Below are 21,543 nucleotides of genomic sequence, written 5' to 3' on the forward strand. Positions count from 1 at the left end.
GATTTGAATCAAGGACCTCCCCTCTCTAGGCCTGGCTCTTAATTCACTGAGTCCCCCACAATTAGCTCTTAGCAAAGGCATAGCAAGCACAGTAGTTATACAATGTTCTTCCCATAAATCCAGGGCATACTTTCACAGAATCACACCTTGCATCCATGGGAAGAATGGGTTGAAACTCAGGATATAATGGTTGTAAAATACACAGAATGCTATATTTGTGTCCTCAATGCTCACATAGTACCTAGTATAACCAATGCTTATCAACTAAGGTCTATTCTCAACCATGTTGCTAAATTAAAGAGGGGGGGGAAATCCTCTGATATGACTTCTTTTTTCTTCATTTTTATCTTTCCTTTCACCCTTAGATATCCACAATGCCACAGGAAGTTACAGATCTAAATAACACTACCGCTTACTTGATCAACATGACCACACTAAGAAGAAACATCAGTTTTGCCACTTCTGTCTCAATAACTTACCTGGCAACTGCTCCTCTCTTATACATCACATTCATTGCTAGTATCATAGCCAATGGCTTTTATCTGTGGGTGCTAAGATTCAAGATGAAAAAGACAATCAATACTCTCTTATTTTTCCACCTCATTCTCTCATACTTAATTTCCTCGTTGATTATACCTTTTAAGATCACCTCTTTCCTTCAAAGCGATCACTGGAGCTTTGGGATTGCCATGTGCAAAGTCTTCAATAGCACCTTTTCCTTGGGGATGTTTGCCTCTGTTTTTATCCTAAGTGCCATTAGTCTTGATCGCTATATTCTTACTCTTCACCCAGTATGGTCACAGAAACACAGAAACATTCATTGGGCTTCCAGCATTCTCACAGGGATTTGGATCTTTGCTACTATCTTCAGCATTCCATATCTGATATTCCGGGAGATCCATAAAGAAAGCAATGGAATAGTGACTTGCAAGAACAACTATGCTTTATCCAATAACTGGAAGAGCCAGAAGACCCAGACACTTGGGAAAGGGGTCCAGATGGTCTTATTCATTAGTCGCCTGTGGTTGGGTTTTCTCCTTCCTTTATTCATCATCATATTCTGTTATGTTAAAGTAGCCCAGAGGATGAGACAAAGGAGGTTGGTTAAGTCTAGCAAACCCTTTAAAGTTATGGTGATTTCTGTTGGCTCTTTCTTTGTCTGTTGGATGCCCTACCATGTCTACCAGGGTTTACTTATCAGTGAGTCTCACATGCAAGTCACAAAACTAACTCTAATTCTTACAGCCATTACTAGTTCATTTAACAGTTTCTTTTCTCCCACATTTTATCTATTTATTGGAGAGAACTTCAAGAAAGTTTTCAAAAAGTCTATTGTTGTTTTGTTTGACTCAATTCTACATGAAGAGTCTTCTTTAAAGCAGCCCCAAAACCCATGTACAGAAGTGTCAGTTTAAATTGTGTATCCCCAAGCAAAAATATCATCAGAAAGGGAGTTCTTCCTTTTTGTTCAACCCAAAATAAACAAGGGAGAAGAGCAAACTTAGTTCTAGACTCTGGTGCTCAAAAATCTATCTGCAATCATTCTTGTTATTCAAGTCAAGTTGAAAAGATACTTTTCATATGAACTCCAGCCCCTTTGGACATTCTTTTCCTGGGACTCTTGGTTGAACTTAGACAACATTTGCCTATTTTGTCATTGGGATCCTGATGCTGTATTGACAGCCAGAACTCCTAGACTATGGACACCACTCTTGTCTCTGTCTCCAGTCAATTGTCACTTTATGACAAAGACCTTTTTACCTAAGAGGAAGTGACAGAGAGCTCTTTTTGCTTCTGGACCCTCATTACTAGAACTGTTCCTGCTATAGATTGTCTTGCCCTGTTCAGGCTACATCACAAGCTGTGGAATACTGGCAACCCAAGAACCTTGACCCACATCTGGCTCCAACCTCAGGTGTGACCTGGAGAAATAGAACAAAAAGCAAAATCCAGTGTGACAAGAACAAATCATTTAATCTAATCTGAGTATTGTTGAGGTGATACTGCTTCTAATGGCTCTGTGTTGTTTAGAATTGCCTTAGTTTCTAGTTTTGAGAAGGATCAAGATTAACCTAATAAAACAATGATATATGCCCTGGAAGTAACCCTGCAAATAAATAAATGTTCCTGCACAAGAGGAGTTCAGACCAGCCCTGAACATGCCCTGAGTCCCTGCTATCTTCTAGTTATGACGTTTTATAGTCCTTGTTGCTTGCTTGTTAAGATCTGATTGTTTTCTTTAAACATAGCAGTTTGCATCTTCATACATTTAGAGGCTAAAAGTTCAACCGGTTTTACACGCATGTGCTCTCACACACTGACCCCATTCCAAGATAATAGTAACTTTCATCAAGGTTGTTCTCAGCATATTTCATAGTAACCAAACTGAACAGACTGCCTATCTTCAGACAATGATTGTGTACTAATGTAATTAAGCATTATGGACACCATTCTTGTCTTTGTTCTCCATCACTTATACTTTTTTGACAAATCACCCTGTTGTGATTTGTGACAAAACAGTGACAAAACACTGCCTGTTGGTAAAAACCTTTATTACTGCAAAAAACGGTCCCTTCTGACCTAGACTTCCAGATCAGTGACTGTCTCATGAGTAAATTATTCATTCAGCAGTTGCTCCAGCCCACTTTTATATGTTATAGGTACACTCTTAAAGTGTTCACTGGCACTTACCTATCATTTCTATGAAATTTCCCTACTGGAAGAATTTTGTTTTCAGAGGATATGTTTTCACGAGTCTTACACAAAAGGAGCTCTAGATAAATTATGTCAAGAAAAGATCGAAACTTTAGCAGAATTCACTTGACAGGTAATAATGCTGTTAACCACCAAACTACTCACTGGTGGGGAACCCGAAATTCTTAAAAGGACTAGCGAACAGCTTTGTTCTCAATGTTTCCTGGCCAGGTTTGCTTTCATTTATTTAGAGTGAACAAGATTTTATATTTTGCACTATTTGGTGTTGGCAAGTATTTAATGAATTTTTGTAAAACAAAACAAAACAATAAACTAATAAAAAAAAGTGGGGGGAGAAGGGCATGAGCAGAACTCCTTTAACCTACATAATCCTGGGTTAATTATGAGAAACAGACCATAATAGGTTTATCCCAGATAACAGACACTGAATTTCAACTAATTGCTGAGGGTCTTCAATATGTCAAGGCCAAGTTGCCTCAGAGATGGGCCATAAATGCAATAATGACTGTCAATAGCTAGGCTCATGCATCCTCACCAATTAGTACTGAAAAAACAAGATTTGTGACTCAGGCATACACCCCCAAAGCTGTTTCTATCAGGAGAAGTAATGCTGCCTCAATTTGCATTACTGCCAAAGACTCATCCTGCAATGTCAGAGGGGCACTGGTATTTGTATCAGTGTGGAAAAGGCTAGTGAAGGATGGGAAGTGACATACTTAGAGGACTGTGCCCTTCCTCTGCAAGACCAGAAAAGACCTTGGCAATGTATGCACTCTTTAACCCATTATCATATCTAAGAGATCCACAGCAGTTAACCTCCTACAGGCAGCCAGATGGATGAAGTGCTGAACCTGTAGTCAAGAAGACATGAATTATAATTTTTAGAACTTCCCTTCTTCAGTCAACTCAGGTTTGCAACTTCAGACGTAAGCCTTGATACTTCCCTCTGAGGCACTCCCCACAGACAATCATTTTCCATGTCTTGTTGATTGTAACTTCAGACATTGCTTGCATATGTTCCTTTTCCCTATTCAAATGGGAGCCAATTTAGACCAGGCCCTCAACACCTCTTCTTTGGACCAGCGGTGTCAAACTTGAGGTCAGTGGCTACAAACAGCCCAAAACAGATTACACTATCAATGGGAAATGTTTGACAAAATAAATAAAAATGTAGTACAACTCAGATAATGTTAGTTTGTGATTTTCTAAGTCAAAATGTGGACCTCGGGGATTCTTTTCTATTTGAGTTGGACAGTGCAGATCTAGACTACTGCAATGGTCTCCAAATTGGTCTCCTTGCCTCTGGTTTCTCCCCTCTACAATTCATACTCCAGCCAATGACAAAATGGACATACCTTTGGCACAAGTATGATCATATCACCCCCCTACTTTCAGGGCTTTTTATACCTTTAGGATACAACACAATTCCTCTTTCTGGCATTTAAAGACATTTGTTATATGGTTCTAACTCATTTTTCCATACTGATATCACATTACTTCCCTTCACATACTCTACATTCTAACCAAACCAACATTCTTTTTGGTCCCCAAACTTGGCATTTCATCTCCTTCCTCCTCCCGTAACATTTGGTGCCTTCAATGCCTAGAATGCTCTTCATCTTCACCTCATTCTAGAGAGAATCTCCAACTTCTTTTAAAATATAAATCAGGTGGCAATGCCTTATGGAGACCTTTCTTGACTTCTCCCAGATATTAGCGCTCTCCTCTGAATAAAATTGCTTTGTGTTTGCCCTGTATGTATTATATTATATATGTACATAAATATATATATATACTTATTATACTGTTTTTCCTAGAGTTCAGGGACTGTCATTTTTATCTTTATATTTCCAGTGCCTAGTGCAGTGCTTGGAACATAATAGTAGGTGTTCAAAAAATGTTAGTTGAACTAATTTCTCGTTCTCCCTTCCCCTTCACAAAATCCTAGAAAATATCATTTACCTTCCTTACTTCTACTTTCTCTCCTTCCCTCACGCCCACCCTTTAGTAGTCTGCTTCTGAGTATCACTAAACTGAAACTGCTCACTCCAAGATTACCAATGATCTTTTTTTTTCAAACCCTCACCTTCCATCTTACTATACCAATACTATACTATATACAATACAATACAATACAATACTATATATTGGTTCCAAGGCAGAAGAGTGGTAAGGGCTAGGCAATGGGGTTATGTGACTTGTCCAGGGTCACACAGCTAGGAAGTGTCTGAAGTCAGATTTGAACCTAGAATCTCCCATCTCTAGGTCTGGATCTCAATCCACTGAGTCACCTTGCTGCCTCCTAAAGGCCTCTTAATAGTTAAATCTGATAGCTTTTTCTCAATCCTCATCCTTCTTGACCTTTGCACTTTAGGCTCTAATGAACATTTTGTCTTTCAATATAGTTTTTCTTCTTCAGTTTATGTAATATCTCCTTTCTGGTTCTCCTCCTAGTTGTCTGGTCACTTTTTAACAACGTCTTGTGATGGATTGTCATCCTTTTCCTATGTGATAATATGGTTTTCCCCAGGACTTTGTTCTGGGATCTCTGTTTCCTCTTTATCTTGCTTAAGCTATTATAAGTGTTCCATTTCCAACTTGGGCTGGTTTACCCCTCCTTAAGCAGTCTGGTGGTTCTCCAGTTCCAAGAGGCTCACCAGAATGGAGCCATAGTATGGACTCCTGATTGGCTTTAGCACACTGCAGTTCAGAATTCCCTTAGATCAGGGGATCCAAGAGCCTGAACCTCCCTAGCTGCAGAGATTACAAGTGTATGCCACCAGTCGCCATACCTGGCCCAGTAGCTTTTCTTTCTTTACAAGATCTCATCTACTCCCATGGATTCAATTATCTCCTCCCAAAGCTACATATCCAACTCTACTCTCTACATGATCTCCAGTTTCACATTATTGGATGCCTGTTGGCCCTCTCCAACTGAACATCCTGGAGGTTTCTCAAACTCAACCTATCTAAATCAGAATTAATTATCTTTTCTTTTAAGTCTATGCTTCTACCAAAATTTCCCATTTCTGTTGAAGGAACCACCCTCCTTCCAGTCCCTCAGATTTGAAACATCACTGTTATTCTGGAGCCTTTTTTTCAAGCTTGAGCACAGGAAATCAATTTTGTTTTGTCTTTATATCCCCTTCATTTATCATTGTCAATCAATTACTAAGTCTTATAATTTCTGCTTCCATAACTTGCCTCACTTTCATCCCCTTCTCTCTACCCACCTAACTACCATCCTGGTTCAGACCCTAATCATTTCTTGCCTAGACTACTTCAACAGCATCCTAATTAGACTTCAAGTTTCAATCTGTCCTCTACACAGCTGTTAAAATAATCTTCCTGAAGCACAAATCTGATCATCACTTTCCTGCTCTAGAATGTGCAGTAGCCCCCTTTTGCCTATAGAATGCAAAACAAATCCCTCTTTTACATATATATATAAAACCTTTGGCAATTTGGTTCTAAATAATTAGTTTGATGAGATCACATTATCCCAAATGTGATACTCCACATTCTTTCCAAATTGGCCTACTTGCATGCTGTTTTTTATGTCTCTGCATGTACTCCCCAACCCTATTCTAGAAATGTACTCCCTCCCTATCTCTATCTTCTAGAATCCCTAGTTTCAAGTCCCAGCTCAGTAACATTGTTTTGGGAAGTCTTTTCTGATCCTCTTAGTCATTAGAACTATTTTTTCCTCCTGAAACTATCATCTGTCTATTTGCAATCTGCCAGCCCAATAGAATGTAACCTCCTCAGAAACAGGGAATGTGTTTTGTTTCAACTTGTAACTTCAGGACAAAGCCTCATGTCTTGCACAAAATTGGCTTTTATCTAAAACAGGTTTCTAACCAATCATTTGTTGGACAGGATCAAATTAGAAGTAATCAGATATCCCACAAAGGTGAGCTCCTCCATACCTCTTACATTTACCCTTCTCAAAAGTAGCTCAGAGTTCCTGGAGCCATGGAAGAGTTCCTGGCGCCATGTTTTTGTGTGGAATACAGGTCCTAGCTATGGACTCTCTGCACAGCACCTTTGCCAGGAACACATACACACACACACAACACAGGGAACACAAAAATAGACACACAGGGGGAATAAACAGACTCTGCAGAACTGTATTGCTCTGCCACAAGGAAGTATCACAAAATTTGCTTGGCTCTACCTCAAGTCCCTAATGTCTGTTCTTCTAACACAGTGTAAGAACCATTTTAAGGATCATTAACCCAGCAGTCAAGGATCTCCCTCCTTATATATGATACTTATATGGAGCCCAGGAGTAATAGTGAGACTGATGCCCTCACTGGGGCAATAAGCAGCAGCTGCTGCTTCCATGATCTCATACCCCTACTGCCTTACTTCCTTGAATGTAGCAATGATAAACATAACAAACTGCAGTCAGTTCTTTGTACTTTCCTCTTCCTTGCTTAATTACCGATTTTATTAATTCTTATTTTATGACTACATCCCCAGACTCTATTATTTTTTGCTGCCAAAAACTCAAGTATATAACAACACATACTTTGTCTCTAGAGGTTTTGAATTCTTGTATATATATTCAGCCCTCATCTATGGATTCCTTTCATTGCAGACAACTATACTACCAACAGTCTCCAGGTCCTAACCCTCCCTTGTCCTGCCAAAAACAACCAATCCTAGGTCCATGGTATCAAAAAGGCAATTGGTTAACTGGTTGGTTGATTATTGTCCTTCATACCTGAAGAAGTCCAAAATGAAATCACAATGATGTCTTTGGATTCAAGCATAAATTGGATTTAACTGAGGCAGGAAGCCCAAAGTTGTTAGCTTCACTCTCTCTTCTAAAGTCATTTAAGTCCAATGGCAAGACAGAAGTCAAGATAATTGGTGATACCCTAGTGCAAACATCAATAATATGGAAATAGGCTTTGATCAAGGACACATGTAAGGGGAGGGGAGGGGAAGGAACATGATTCTTGTAACCCAGGAAAAATATTCTAAATTGACTAATTAAATAAAATTTTTTAAAAAAGATAATTGGTGATGGCTTAAGATGCGGTGGATGACCTTCAGGGTCTAACCAAGCTCTAGACACTCCACAACGCCTACTTCCACTACCTTCATGGACATTGGAACAAATTGTTCTCATCAAGAAGACAGTATGGAAAAAAAATATTTATAATAAAAACCTCTGACAAAAGTCCAATTTCTAAAATCTATAAGGAGCTAAATCAATTGTAAAAAAAATCAAGCCATTCCCCAATTAATAAATGGGCAAGAGACATTAGTAGGTAGTTCTCAAAACTATCAATAAGCACATGAAAAAGTGTTCTAAATCTCTCATAATTAGAGAAATGCAAATCAAAACAACTCTGAGGTACCACCTCACACCTAGCAGATTGACCAATATGACAGCAAAGGAAAATAATAAATGTTGAAGGGGATGTGGCAAAATTGGGATACTGATGCATTGCTTGCGGTGTTGTGAATTGATTTAACCATTCTGGAAGGCAATTTGGAATTATGCTCAAAGGGCTTTAAAAGACTGCCTGCCCTTTTATCCAGCCATATCACTGCTGGGTTTGTACCCCAAAGAGATAATAGGGAAAAATACATATACAAATTATTTATAGCCTAGCTCGTTGTGGTAGCAAAAAAAGTGGAAAATGAGGGGGTATCCATTGATTGGGGAATGGCTAAACAAATTGCGGTATCTGTTGTTGATCAAACACTACTGTGCTAAAAGGTATAATGAACTGGAGGATTCCATGTAAACTGGAACAACCTCCAGGAATTGATGCAGAGTGAGAGGAGCAGAACCAGGAGAACATTGTACACAGAGACCCATACACTGTGGTACAATGGAATGTAATGGACTTCTCTACTAGCAGCAAACAATGATCCAGGACAATTCTGAGGGACTCATGAGAAAGAACACTATCCACATCCAGAGGAAGAACTGTGGGAGTAGAAACACAGAAGAAAAATCATATGATTGATTACATAATTCAATGGGGATATGATTGGGGATGTTGACTCTAAATGATCACTCTATTGCAAATAGTAATAATATGGAAATAGGGTTTGAACAATGATACATGTAAAACTCAGTGGAATTGCTCATCAGCTCTGGGAGGAGGAGGGGGGAAGGAAGGGAAAGAACATGAATCATTAATGTGGAAAAATATTCTAAATTAATTAATTAAATAAATAAATAAGAAGGCAGTATGGAATATTGGAAAGTATAAGGATTCTGAAGTCAGAAGACTTGGGCTTAAACCCTGGCTCTAAGAATTACTACCTTTATGACCTTGAGGAAGTGACCTAACTTCTTTGGGCCTTCATTTCCTAATGAAGAAGGAATTTATTACATAAAATTATTTATTATAAAAAATGAGGGGGCTGGACTAAATCAACTCTGATGGGCTTCTGGCCTCAAGTCCATAATCCTATGTTTTAACTTTAGTATGATGAAAGATTTCTAGTTATTCTATAACAAGGGTCACCCTCCTGCCAGGTCCCCCATTTCCTGTTCAGAGTCCCCCTTCTGGAGTGGGGGCAAGGACAACCTTCCTCTATATCACTGATTAAGGCAAAAGGGACAAAAAACAATATGCTATAAAAAATAGATTCTGTGGTAGGTGCCCATGGGCCTCGGTTCTGTACAGTTGTATTAAGTTTAAACTTTTTGTAAGATTTTACCTTGAATAAGGCTTTTGGTCTTATCCATGTGTGTTTGCCCTGTCTCTACTACTATATTGTAAGTTCTTCAAGGGCAAGAATAGGTTTATTATCACATTTCTTTGCTATTTCCCTACAGTACTCTATATACAGCAGAAGCTTGGTGGGGGAAAAAAAATCAAACTAGGAATTGAGCTCGCTGATTTGAAATATATGAAAGAAACCAATTTCAAGTGAAAAATGAGGAAATAGAGTGAAGTGATCTCTGAGGTCCCTTCTAGCTTTAAACATTTTGTAATTCTATGATTCTTGATGTTCAAAGAATTCAGAGAGGCAAGAGACTTGGCTTTATATTTAACCAGAAATTTTTGTATTATACTTTTTGAGAACATTTTATGGTTTAATCAGGAAGATTATGCTTAGTATTGGTCAAATTAAAAAGAATACTATACTTCCTTTCATTGTAGAGGAGAGACTATGGACATATATATACAAAGGAGGTAGCTAGGTGGCACCATGGATAGAATGTAGGACTGGCAGTCAGAAAGGACTGGGTTCAAATCTGGTCTCAGAAATTTCCTAGCTGTGCAAGTCACTTAATCTGTCTGCCTTAGTTATTTCACTGTAAAAATAGGGTTAATTATAGCCCCTACTGGAGCAGCTAGGTAGCACAGTGAATAGAGTGCTAGGTCTAGAGTCAAAAAGACTTCGATTCAAATTTGACTTCAGACACTTCCTAGCTATGGGACCCTGGGCAAGACATTTAACCCCCCATTACCTAGCCCTTACCAATCTTCTGCCTTGGAACCAATATACAGTATTGATTCTAAGAATGAAGGTAAGGGTTTAAAATAAAGGAACTGATAATAAGACAGGAGATAAGGGTTCTAAAAAATAAATGAATAAATAATAGCCCCTACTTCCCAGGAATATTATGATATAATATTTATAAAATACTTAATACAGTGCCTGACATATAACAGGTACTTAATAAAAACTTGGTTCCTTTTATGTATTATATATCATATATATTATCACATATGGTCAATGGTTTGGTTTTGCTGAAATTTTTTTTCTTTCTAAATGCTTGTTAAAAAAGGATGTATCACTAGGTAGAGGATAAAAAGGCATATATTTAGGAATGAGTGTGATATAAAAAAACAAAGGGCATCAATAATTTTTTAAAGTACTATAACTTATTTCAGAACCTGACATTTAAAGATCATGTGGCGGATTTGAGGATCACTGTAATCTAGTTATTATATCCACTATCACACAAATTGAACTTTAAAAAGGAAAAACTAAAGAAGCTAGGTTTATTTTAATGCTTTAAGGTTTGCAAAATGCTTTACACGTATTATTATTTCTTTTGATCTTCACAAATATACTGCAAGATAATGTTATCCTTATTTTACAGATGAGGAAATTGAGGTTCAAGGAGGTTGAAGATGTTACCCAGGAACCACAGTTACTAAGTGTATGAGGTAGGAATTTGAACAAAGGCTGTCCTGTAATTAGGTCCAACACCCTACAAACTGTGCTATCTGCATATCTCTATTTTGTTTATAAATGCTTCCTTAGAGGACTTAACTTTTAAAATCCTTGACGGTATAGTGGTATCTTAGAACTAGGTAGCCCAGTAGATAGAGTGTCAGTCCTAGAGTCAAGAAGACTCATCTTCTCAAGTCCAAATTTGGCCTCAGACACTAATTGGGTGACCCTGGATGAGTCACTTGACCTGTTTGCCTCAGTTTCCTCATCTATAAAATGATCTGGAGGAAGAAATGTCAAACCACTCCAGTATCTTTGCCAAGAAAACTCTAAATAGGGACACAAAGAGTTAACATCAGTGGAAACAATTGAACAATAATATCATCTCATTTATTAAAAGGTAACTTATTTAGGAATCTAACCTATCCAAAATCCAAATGAGAAGGAAGTAAAAAGAAAAAATTCTCAAACACAGCTATTTTTCATACAGGAAACACCAACGGCAGCTGGGAATTGTCCACAGCTGAAACTCATTCAGAGGAACGCAGTGTCGGGAGTATCATATATAAAATCTTAAAAAATACGTAGGCATATGCTTTTCTGATCTGGGTTTGACTCAGGCCAATCCCCTGGTAGTTTAGACATTAGAACAAAATAGTCTCAACTCCTAGGAACAAGATGCCCTTCCCAAGATAAGCTCACCACTTCTAACCACATCATCATGCAACTAGTTCAAGCCTTGATTGACAACAGCCTCTTCTCCCCTCTGTTTGGCAGGCTAGATTGGAGTACCAAATCCCTCCCAAAGTCTTCCTTTATAAGGAACGGAAATTGGACTTTTCAGCTCATTCCATTCTGGATCTACTGTTTTTCCTCGTTTTATCTCCCCTGAGAAAGATGCCCTGGACAGAGTACCCCCTGAGGTCTCTCCTTACCCCCTTTTCTCCTCCCTCTATAGTATAAGCTACTTGACAGCCAGGACTATTTTTTTCTCCCCTCCATCAAGTATCAATCTTATTTTAGTACAGTGCCTAGCTTACATAGTTAAGTACTTAATAAGTTGTTAGTAACTTATATGTAGTAAGTGCTTAATAAATGTTTATTGAATTGAATTCAACAAGAGATTTATTAAGCTAAAACAGGAGGAGAGTCAACAAATATAAGCATCAAGAACTCCTTAGATTGATTCAGCCAATGTGAAGCTCCATCGTCCAAATAACTCAATCATGATCCAGCAGCCAAGCATTAACATCTTCTTGTAGCTCCCCTGGCTGTTTTCAAATACACTTAGAATATACATAGAAATTCATCATAAAGAAGACATAGTCAAGACATAGTCATAGAAAAGAATTCTTGAACATGGAGAAGACATGCAAATTTAGAGGGGCATAAATTGTAAAAATGACTTTTTTAGAAAATTAAACTAGATATAAATAATGATAGCATAAACAAATGGCATGGGCCTATATGAAAAAAATTTAATGATTCATTGAATAATTACTGTTTTAAAGAAGAAATGTGAACAATAACAAATTTGTTCAGAGAGCAAGCCTTGTATGAAAACAAAGAAATATTAAGAAACAGATTCAAGACATTGAATACCCATATTGAAATGATAAAATGAAAGGGATTCCATGAAATGAATCTTCATCTTTAAAAATCAGAAATTAATAAACATACAATAAGAAAGCAAATAAGTGAGTCATCATAAAAATTTGAGCAGAAATAAAACAAGTGTAAACTAGAAGAAAAATAGAATTATTTTTTGGATAACTTTTTAAAGTGATGATAAAACTACTAAATTAGTAAATTTAACCAAGATAAAAGCTACAATTCAGATTATCAGAATAAAAAACAATAGGAATTCCACAAATATAAAATAATTTAAAGAAATTATTAGAGATTACTATTTATAGTTCTATCCTAATGAATGTGAAAATTTATAAGATAAATATCTTTAAAAATATAAGATCCCTAAACAAACAACAACAAAAACCAGGAAGCCACCTAAATGGATAAATCTCAGAAAAAGCTAGCATATATAATCATCTGCCACATTAAAAGGCACCAGGCCCAGCTAATTCAGAAATGACTTCAAAGAATAAATAATCACTAATTTTATAAATTATTTCTAAATACAGAAAAAAGACAGCAACTAGTGTCACAGTAGATAGAGCACCAGGCTTGGAGTCAGGGAAGTCCTGAATTCAGATTTTTCTTCAGACACTTCCTAGCTATGAGACCCTGGACAAGTTATTTAACCCCAATTGCCTAACCCTTTCTGCTCTTCTGAAGTATGAGAGTAAGACCTTATTGGAAAATCATTCTTGTTTTTAAGAGTGTTTCCTATCATGCTCACTGGTACAAATGCAAAAGAGCCACTCACTTTCACTCTCAAGCACATTTGCCCTTGCCACTCACATCTAAATCCATGATCTACTGGCTCCCTCACCCCTCACAGTTTTGGGGTCCCAAGTTTCACATCCATATTACTAAAGACCCAAAACTATGACATCAAATATATAACATCTGTCCAGATGATATCATCACATTCTCCAATGTTGATATAACACTACAGGGAGTTACACTGATATTTCCAGTCTCTCTTGCCAGCTATTTACAAGCCGGAAAAGTCTAATTCTGGAACCACCCTGATTCATATTATTCTTATATGCCCACAGATCCCAACTGAAATAATTAAGTCTGAGGGACCATTTCTCCACATCCAGAAGCTAATGCCCCTTTGCTGGTTCAAATACCCTCATGGACACACCTAACACTAACTCATTGTGCTCAAGCATACACACACAGAGAAAAAAAATGACTCACATTCCATTCACTTCTATACATTCTCCTTATTTCTAGGCAATCCATTCTGCCTTCAACTCAGATAGGACAGCCAAGAATGTCTTTGATCCATATCTACCAGTGAAAGGTGGGGGCCAGATTACCCCCTCCCTAGCTACACCAAATATATTTATCAGTTGAGACACATCTCTATTGTTCACTAGCTATAAACAAGTCCCAGATACCTCCCTAGATTTCATATGAAGGCTATTGAGATTGTCTGAGAAACTTAAAGCTCTTTTTATCACCCCTCCTGGTTTCTATCAAATCCCAACTAAAATTCCACTTTTGGCAGGAAGCCTTTCCTGATTCCTCTTAATTTGAATGCTTCTCCTCTGTTGATAATTTCCAACTTGTCCTCTATATAGCTTGTTTGTACATGATTATTTGCATTTTGTCTCCTCTGTTAGATTGTCATATCCTCAAGAGAATTTGACTGCACTGTCTTTTGCCTTTCTTTGTGTTCCAAGGGCTTCTTAGCACAGTGCCTGACAGATAGTCTGTGCTTAACAAATATGAATTGACTGATTGGAATGAGAGGTTTTTGAGGGTGCAGCAGGTTAAGAAGGTATAGTTTTGTATGCCCAAAGGGCTTTAAAAGACTGTCTGCCCTTTGATCCAGCCATGCCACTGCTGGGGTTATACCCCAAAGAGATCATAAGGAAAAAGATTTCTACAAAAATATTTATAGCTGTACTCTTTGTGGTGGCAAAAAAATTGGAAAATGAGGGGATACCCTTCAATTGGGGAATGGTTGAACAAATTGTGGTATCTATTGGTGATGGAATACTATTGTGCTCAAAGGAATAATGAAATGGAGGAATTCCATGTGAACTGGAATGACCTCCAGGAATTGATGCATAGCAAAAGGTACAGAACCAGGAGAACATTATACACAGAGTCGGATACACTGTGGCACAATCGAATATAATAGACTTCTCTACTAGCAGCAATGCAGTGATCCAGGACAATTCTGAGGGACTTATGAGAAAGAACAATATCCACATCCAAAGGAAGAACTGTGGGAGCAGAAACACAGAAGAAAAACAATTGCTTGATCACATGGGTCGATGAGGATATGATTGGAGATGTAGACTCTAAACATTCACACTAGTGCAAATATCAATAATATGGAAATAGATCTTGATCAATGACACATGTAAAACCCAGTGGAATTGTGTGTCATTGGAGAGGGGGTATAGGAGGAAAAGAACATGAATCATGTAACAATGGAAAAATATTCTAAATTAATTAAATTTAAATTTTTTTTCAATTAAAAAAAAGGTGTAATTCTGGCCAAGGTCCTGAGACAAGGAGTTGGAGTGAGAGAAGAGAACCTCAGCCTTAATTAACTCTGGTCCACTCCCCACACCCAACTTTATCTGGAGGTCCCTGAGAGCTTCAAAGAATTTAGAGGAATTTTGGATTTCCCATCTTCACAACAGTGTCCTTGCATTATTCCCCAAACAGTAGCAGTGACTACATTGTTTACAATGCAAGCCAAGAAGAGATTGGAGAATAGATAAAAACAAACTCAAGACTCTAAATAGTACCCCCAAAAAGCTATACTATAGCTAAGGAATCTTGAGAATACTAACAAAAGGAGCTCCAGGATCTATAAGTTGCCCTCCTTTTTCACATAAAATCTAAATCTGAGCCCATTCTCTCCCAAACTCTGAATTTGTGAGAGTGCCACAGACCTTTAAGGATTTGTTTTTTGCTTTTTTAAAACTCTTGCTTGTTTAGTGATAATTCTAAAACAGAAGAGCAGCAAGGGCTAGACAATCAGGAAAGTAACTTATACAGGGTCATATGCTAGGAAATTCTCTGAGGCTACATTTGAACCCAGGTGCTCCCAACTCCAGGCTTGGCACTCTGTCCACTGTGCTACCTAGCTGCCTCAGGATTTGTTTTTATAACAATTGCTCTTACTAAGCCACCTTGGTAAAGTTTCCTTTCTAAAAGCTAATTGCCTTGCTGACTAATGCATATCAATTGATAATGATAGTGGGGAAGAGAACTCATCAGTAAGAACTTGAGAGCTATTTATTATATGAGTCCACCTGAAGAGCTACTCCTAGAGTCCTGAGAGCATTGGGTTAGTGAATTAAGATAATAATTCCAATGCCCAAAGGGCATAAAAGACTGTCTGCCCTTTGATCCAGCCATAGCACTGCTGGGCTTGTACCCCAGGGAGATAATAAGGAAAAAGACTTGTACAAGAATATTCATAGCTGCGCTCTTTGTGGTGGCCAAAAATTGGAAAATGAGAGGATGCCCTTCAATTGGGGAATGGCTGAACAAATTGTGGTATATGTTGGTGATGGAATACTATTGTGCTCAAAGGAATAATAAAGTGGAGGAATTCCATGGAGTCTGGAACAACCTCCAGGAAGTGATGCAGAGTGAAAGGAGCAGAACCAGGAAATCATTATACACAGAGACTGATACACTGTGGTACAATGGAACGTAATGGACTTCTCCATTAGTGTCAATGCAATGTCCCTGAACAATCTGCAGGGTAGATCTAAAAAACACTATCCACAAGCAGAGGATAAATTGTGAGAGTAAAAACACCAAAGAAAAGCAACTGCTTGACTACAGGGGTGGAGGGGATAGGACTGAGGAGAGACTCTAAATGAACACTCTAATGCAAATACCAACAACACAGAAATGGGTTCCAGTCAAGAACACATGTGATACCCAGTGGAATCGTGCGTCGGCTAGAGGAGAGGTGGGGGGGGGGGGGGGAGGAAAAGAAAATGATTTTTGTTTCCAATTAATAATGTTTGGAAATGACCAAATAAAATAATGTTTAAAAAAAAAAAGGATAATAGTTCCAGAGCCTGTGCTATACTAGCACAAGGAAATCAATCAATCAGCATTTATTAAGTGCCTACTATGTGACAGGCACTGGGTGGTGCAATAGCTAGAGTGTCAAAATGGAGTCAGAAAGGCTCATCTTCCTGAGTTCAAATCTGACCTCAGACTTACCAGTGGTGTGACCCTGGCCAAATCACTTAACCCTTTTTGCCTCAGTTTCCTCATCTGTAAAATGAGCTGGAGAAGGTAATGGCAAATCAGTCCAATAGCTCTACTAAGTAAACCCCAAATAGGGTCACAAAGAATTAGACACAATGGAAACAAGTGAACAACAAATGTGTCAGGCTCTGAGTTGAAAATACAAAAAAGAGGCAAAAAGGCAGGGATGGTTTTTGCTTTTTTCATGAATCCCCAAAATTTATCATAGTGCCTAGTACATTGTAGGCATTAAGTAAATGTTTATTGATTAACAGATGTTTCTCCTATAATCTAGAGGCTGGCTATTAACATGATGTGGTTGTGAGGATTCCTCATATTATCACTCAGTTACCTTCTTCTTTACTTGTATATGTGCTTCAGAAACCACCTTTGACCTTGACTTATTCAAACTGTGTTCTGAACACCACCTGCATAGTGTAAGGATGATATTGTAAAATAAGTATTGTTTTATTAGTTTAGGGATAAGAAGTAAAGTGGCTGGCTTGAGAAAAGAACTGGAGTTTGAAGCAGAGCTGAGAGAGCATTTTAATTTCAGAAGTGACATTTATAACCATTTTTCTATGTCAATTATTCTCTCTGGCAGTTGGCAATTGGTCTCAGGCAGTTGGCAGAGACACTCTCATAGACTCTCCTCTCAGGGATGGAGAAGGTAACCTCTTTACCTCTCTCTCTGTCTGAAGGAAAGATCTGAAGGAACTTAGTGTTTTCCTTTCCCAAGTTGGGAAACATTATTAAGTAACTATTGTGGTTTTTATAGCTTGTTTAACTCTGAGAAGACCAAAGGAAAACCTGGTCTTTGGTTTGGACAGACTCAGAGTCCTAACTGGATTCTTGTTGAGACTCAACCAGCTAGCCTTTGCTGTTTTATAATTTGAAGAAGTTAAGATTTATAAGGATAACAGCAGTAGTTTTTATTTAGATAGTATAAATTTGGGTTAGTCAGATCAGGAAGGAGTAGTGTAGCCTGTGAAACACTGGAGAAGAGGTTCCTTGCAGAACCTGGGAGTTTATTTAGGTAGATTTAGAATCCCTTAGAATTAGAAATCCTTTATTTATCCTTATATATTTCAATAAATATTTTATGTTTATAATAAGAGTCTCTTTAGCATCCTTGCACCTGGCCCTGAAGGGAAGTTCACATTTGAATTTCACTTCATCAATAAAGATACTTTTGATTACCTCTATCAAAAGTATCCAAACAGTTTTGAACCTATATTGAAACAGTTTTTCTCTCTATTATGTGTAGCTCGCCATTATTATTTTTTTTATTTTTACAAAAGGAACACCTTAGCTGCAACCCCGCTTTCTCTATTCTCCCACACCAGGGATGATTTACTTTGTACCGTGGACTCTGCATTCAATTTCAACCTATAAATATGTCATAACCCTTTGGGCAGGTCTAATGAAGAAAGAAGTACAATATCTGCAGGGCACTGTCGGAATAGGCGAATAGTCCCTTTTTCCAAATTATGTTCAATTTGCATAAATATACAGTAGTTACACTAATTTTCTAATTTCCTCATATAACCTTTCCAGACTAGATTTTCTTTTAATCATCATAAAACTAATGACACAAACCATTTTAAAAGTAAAAATTCATAATATACCAATAATTAAGATTTTCAGTATCTCAGCCAAGAGAGAATATTATATATTTTTTAATGTGCTATTTGGATCTCAGTGAAGCATTTTATAGTCTGCAATAGTATGAATTAAAACTTGATACATCAACAGCAGTACTAAAATGCCCAGAAGAGTTGTCATATTTATTCACTGTAACTTTCATTTTATATAGATTTAAAACTGGTACCCAGGTGGCTTAGTGGATAAAGCACTGGAGTCAGAAAAACCTAAGTTCAAATTTGTAAGACAGATTTGCTTACTTAAACTCTAACTGCCTCAGTCTATAAAATGGGAATAATGATAGCTACCTCCCTGAGCTAGGAGGATAAAATGAGATATTTGTAAAGCATTTTGCAAACCTTAAAGTATCACATACAGCTACCTTAGGGGACAGTTTATTTTCCCCAGAAAATCATATATGTATTAGTTAACTGGTATGGTCAAAACAGGAAAGATTAGATAAAATTTCACTGCTCTACTTCCCTAAAGTTTGTCACAAATAGTATCAACCTTCGAGTTAAACTAAAAGCTAAATTTAAAGTATTCAAACTCACAGTTCTACCCAAATTTGCTGTCTATCCACAAGAATTTAGCTCCTTCCAGCATCTATATTAATATAATTAATGATGCATTCAGTATTTTATGCTACTTAACATCACATGGCTAGACAACTTACCATTCTATGGGAACTCTGTTGGAGAGAAACTCTGTAAAATGATCATTTTATTAATATAGTCTCTGGATAATGCTGTTGCTTGTTCATTCAGGCATATCTAACTCTTAGTGACCCTGTGGACCTTACTGTTCATGGACTTTTCTTGGCAAAAATACTAAAGAGGTTTGCCATTTCCTTCTCCAGTGGGAAGGAGGGAGCATGGTACAGTGGGAAAAGCTCTAGATTTGGTGTATAGATAACCTCTGTTTAAATCTTGCCCATTATTCTCTGTGATCAAAGATAAGTCACATTTCTCTGGGCATGTTTTCTCACTTATGGAATGAGGTTTTTGGAGCAACTTTCAAACTAAACATCCTTCCAGCTTTAAGTTCTATGATCTACCTGAACTTGAGAAATTTTATAGGAGGAATGCTTTACTTGAAATCCAAGAACTTTTTTTTAAATCTTGATCACCATGTTTCAGTATAATAGTTTTCCTTTGTGAGCATATGAATTTTATCTTGTGCTTTTAAAAACATAAATACAAAGGAGTCCATCGGCTTCACCAGACTGCCAAAGGGGTCCATGACAAACATACAAAAAAACCCTAAGATTCCCATTCTGCAAGTAGGATTGAATATCATTATGGAACTAAATTAATATCAAATTAGAAGAAAGGATAACATTGAGAACTCCAAGGATTTATAGCATTTCAACCTCTATTCCCTATTCACGGAATCTGACTCCAAAAAAATATAAATGTATAAAAGACATGAATTCCACTCATCACCAACTCTTAAAGAATTTTAACTAATATAAAAGTCAGCAGGGTGAGGGGCCCACAAGAGCTCAGAAATCACCTCAGCTATCAGACTGAAGCCTTGACCTTTGTGCTTAGAGGAGGAACATGGTAGCCAAAGATGAAACCAGTTTAGAGTATGACTACAACTACAAAATTTTACAGAGAATGAAGATGGAATATCATAAGCAAGAAATTGCAAAAAAAAAAAAGTAAAATTCAGTGGAAGGTAAATTGAGACTGAAAAAAAAATTTGATTTGAAGTTAGCCACAACTAAGTCATATCATCCTGAGAACATCTATATATTTAACTAATAAGATAGCAAATAGACATGATGGATCAAGTGTGTTGACCTAATCTCATCAATTTTGTTGTTCAGTTGTTTCCTTCATGTTAGATTCTTCATGACCCCATTTGGTGCTTTCTTGGCAAAAGTACTAGTGATTTGCCATTTCCTTCTTCAGCCCATTTTACAGATGAGGAAACTAGGGCAAAAAAGATTAAGTGACTTGTTTGTCTAGGATCAAACAGCTAATAAGAGTCTGAGGCCAGATTTAAACTAAGGAAGAATAATCTTGACTCCTGGTCAGGCACCCCTATCCACCTCACAAACTAAGTGTTCAATCTCTTTAATACATTGGAACATGTATTTCAGTGCTACTACTTCAGTTCTAAATGTGCTAGATGAAGAAATTAAAATGTCACAAGAAAATTTCTTGAGGCAGCAGAATTTATTTTACTTTTTAAACCCTGTCAATTTGCTTGCTTTCTCAAGAAGGGGATAAGAGAGGGAGGGTAGGAGAGAATTTGCAACTCAAAACATTAAAAAATATATATTATAATTTTCTAATGTAATTGGAAAAAATAAAACTTTAAAAAAATTACTGTTACAATTACTGTGACATTTCTCATCTAATGCAAACTCTTCATGAGAAACAGTTATATGTGCAATGAAGTTATCATTGGCAAAAACAAGAGAATGAAAACAGTAAATTTTTGTAAACAACTTTATATTACACTCCTTCACAATTGCACAACTGACAAAGGCCTATTAGAAAGCAAGATGCTTTGTGTTATTGCTTATTAATTTTAAAAATATTTTGACAGAGTAGATCAAAATCCAAATTGGGTGACATTATTCCTACTGGTGACCTAAACCTTTTTTGGCTACTAAAGATATATGGCTTCACTCAAAGTCAGTCATTCAATAGTTTTAATGCAACCTCATATAATCCATATTTGGGAGGGGGGGTCTTAACCTCTTGTTAATGGTAAAAGGTACTCCCAGTGGGGAAACACCATCCATAGATCAGTAGACCAGCTACTCTTCCATAATTTGGTGTTTAAAAAATTGCCTAAAGTACTGAGAAATTAAGAGAGTCAAACACACAGTCAGAATGTGTCAGAGGTAGGGCTTGAACCTAGATCTTCCCAACTTTATTTCACATTGCTTCTCAGAGTGCAATATATTATCAATATTTACTTGTAGGACCCCTTTCCCAATTGTTCTAAATAATTATTTAATATTGTAATAACATGACCTTTAAATGTTTAGTAGAATTCACTGGTAAATCCATCTGGTCCTGATGGAAGTTCATTTATGATCTGTTTGATTTATTTTTCTAAAATAGATTTTTGGTGGCAAAGAACTGGAAATTGAGGGGGTTACCCATCAATTGGGGAATAGCTAAACAAGTT

General features: G+C 37.2%; 1 protein-coding gene across 1 annotated transcript; it reads left to right on the forward strand.

The window, feature by feature from the left end:
- Window positions 1–405: 405 nt before the first annotated feature.
- Window positions 406–2,091, forward strand: GPR33 (G protein-coupled receptor 33). Its single transcript, XM_007472518.2, has one exon. It carries the CDS (start codon window positions 426–428, stop codon window positions 1,413–1,415), a length of 990 nt encoding a protein of 329 aa, XP_007472580.1. The 5' UTR covers window positions 406–425; the 3' UTR covers window positions 1,416–2,091.
- The last annotated feature ends 19,452 nt before the right edge of the window (window positions 2,092–21,543 follow it).

This window comes from Monodelphis domestica, chromosome 1, assembly GCF_027887165.1.
Source record: "Monodelphis domestica isolate mMonDom1 chromosome 1, mMonDom1.pri, whole genome shotgun sequence".
Classification (NCBI taxonomy): Eukaryota; Metazoa; Chordata; class Mammalia; order Didelphimorphia; family Didelphidae; genus Monodelphis; species Monodelphis domestica.

What these genes read in the sequence shown, in the direction of transcription:
- GPR33 (XM_007472518.2), top strand. Translation starts at nt 426, where the DNA reads ATGACCACACTAAGAAGAAACATCAGTTTTGCCACTTCTGTCTCAATA.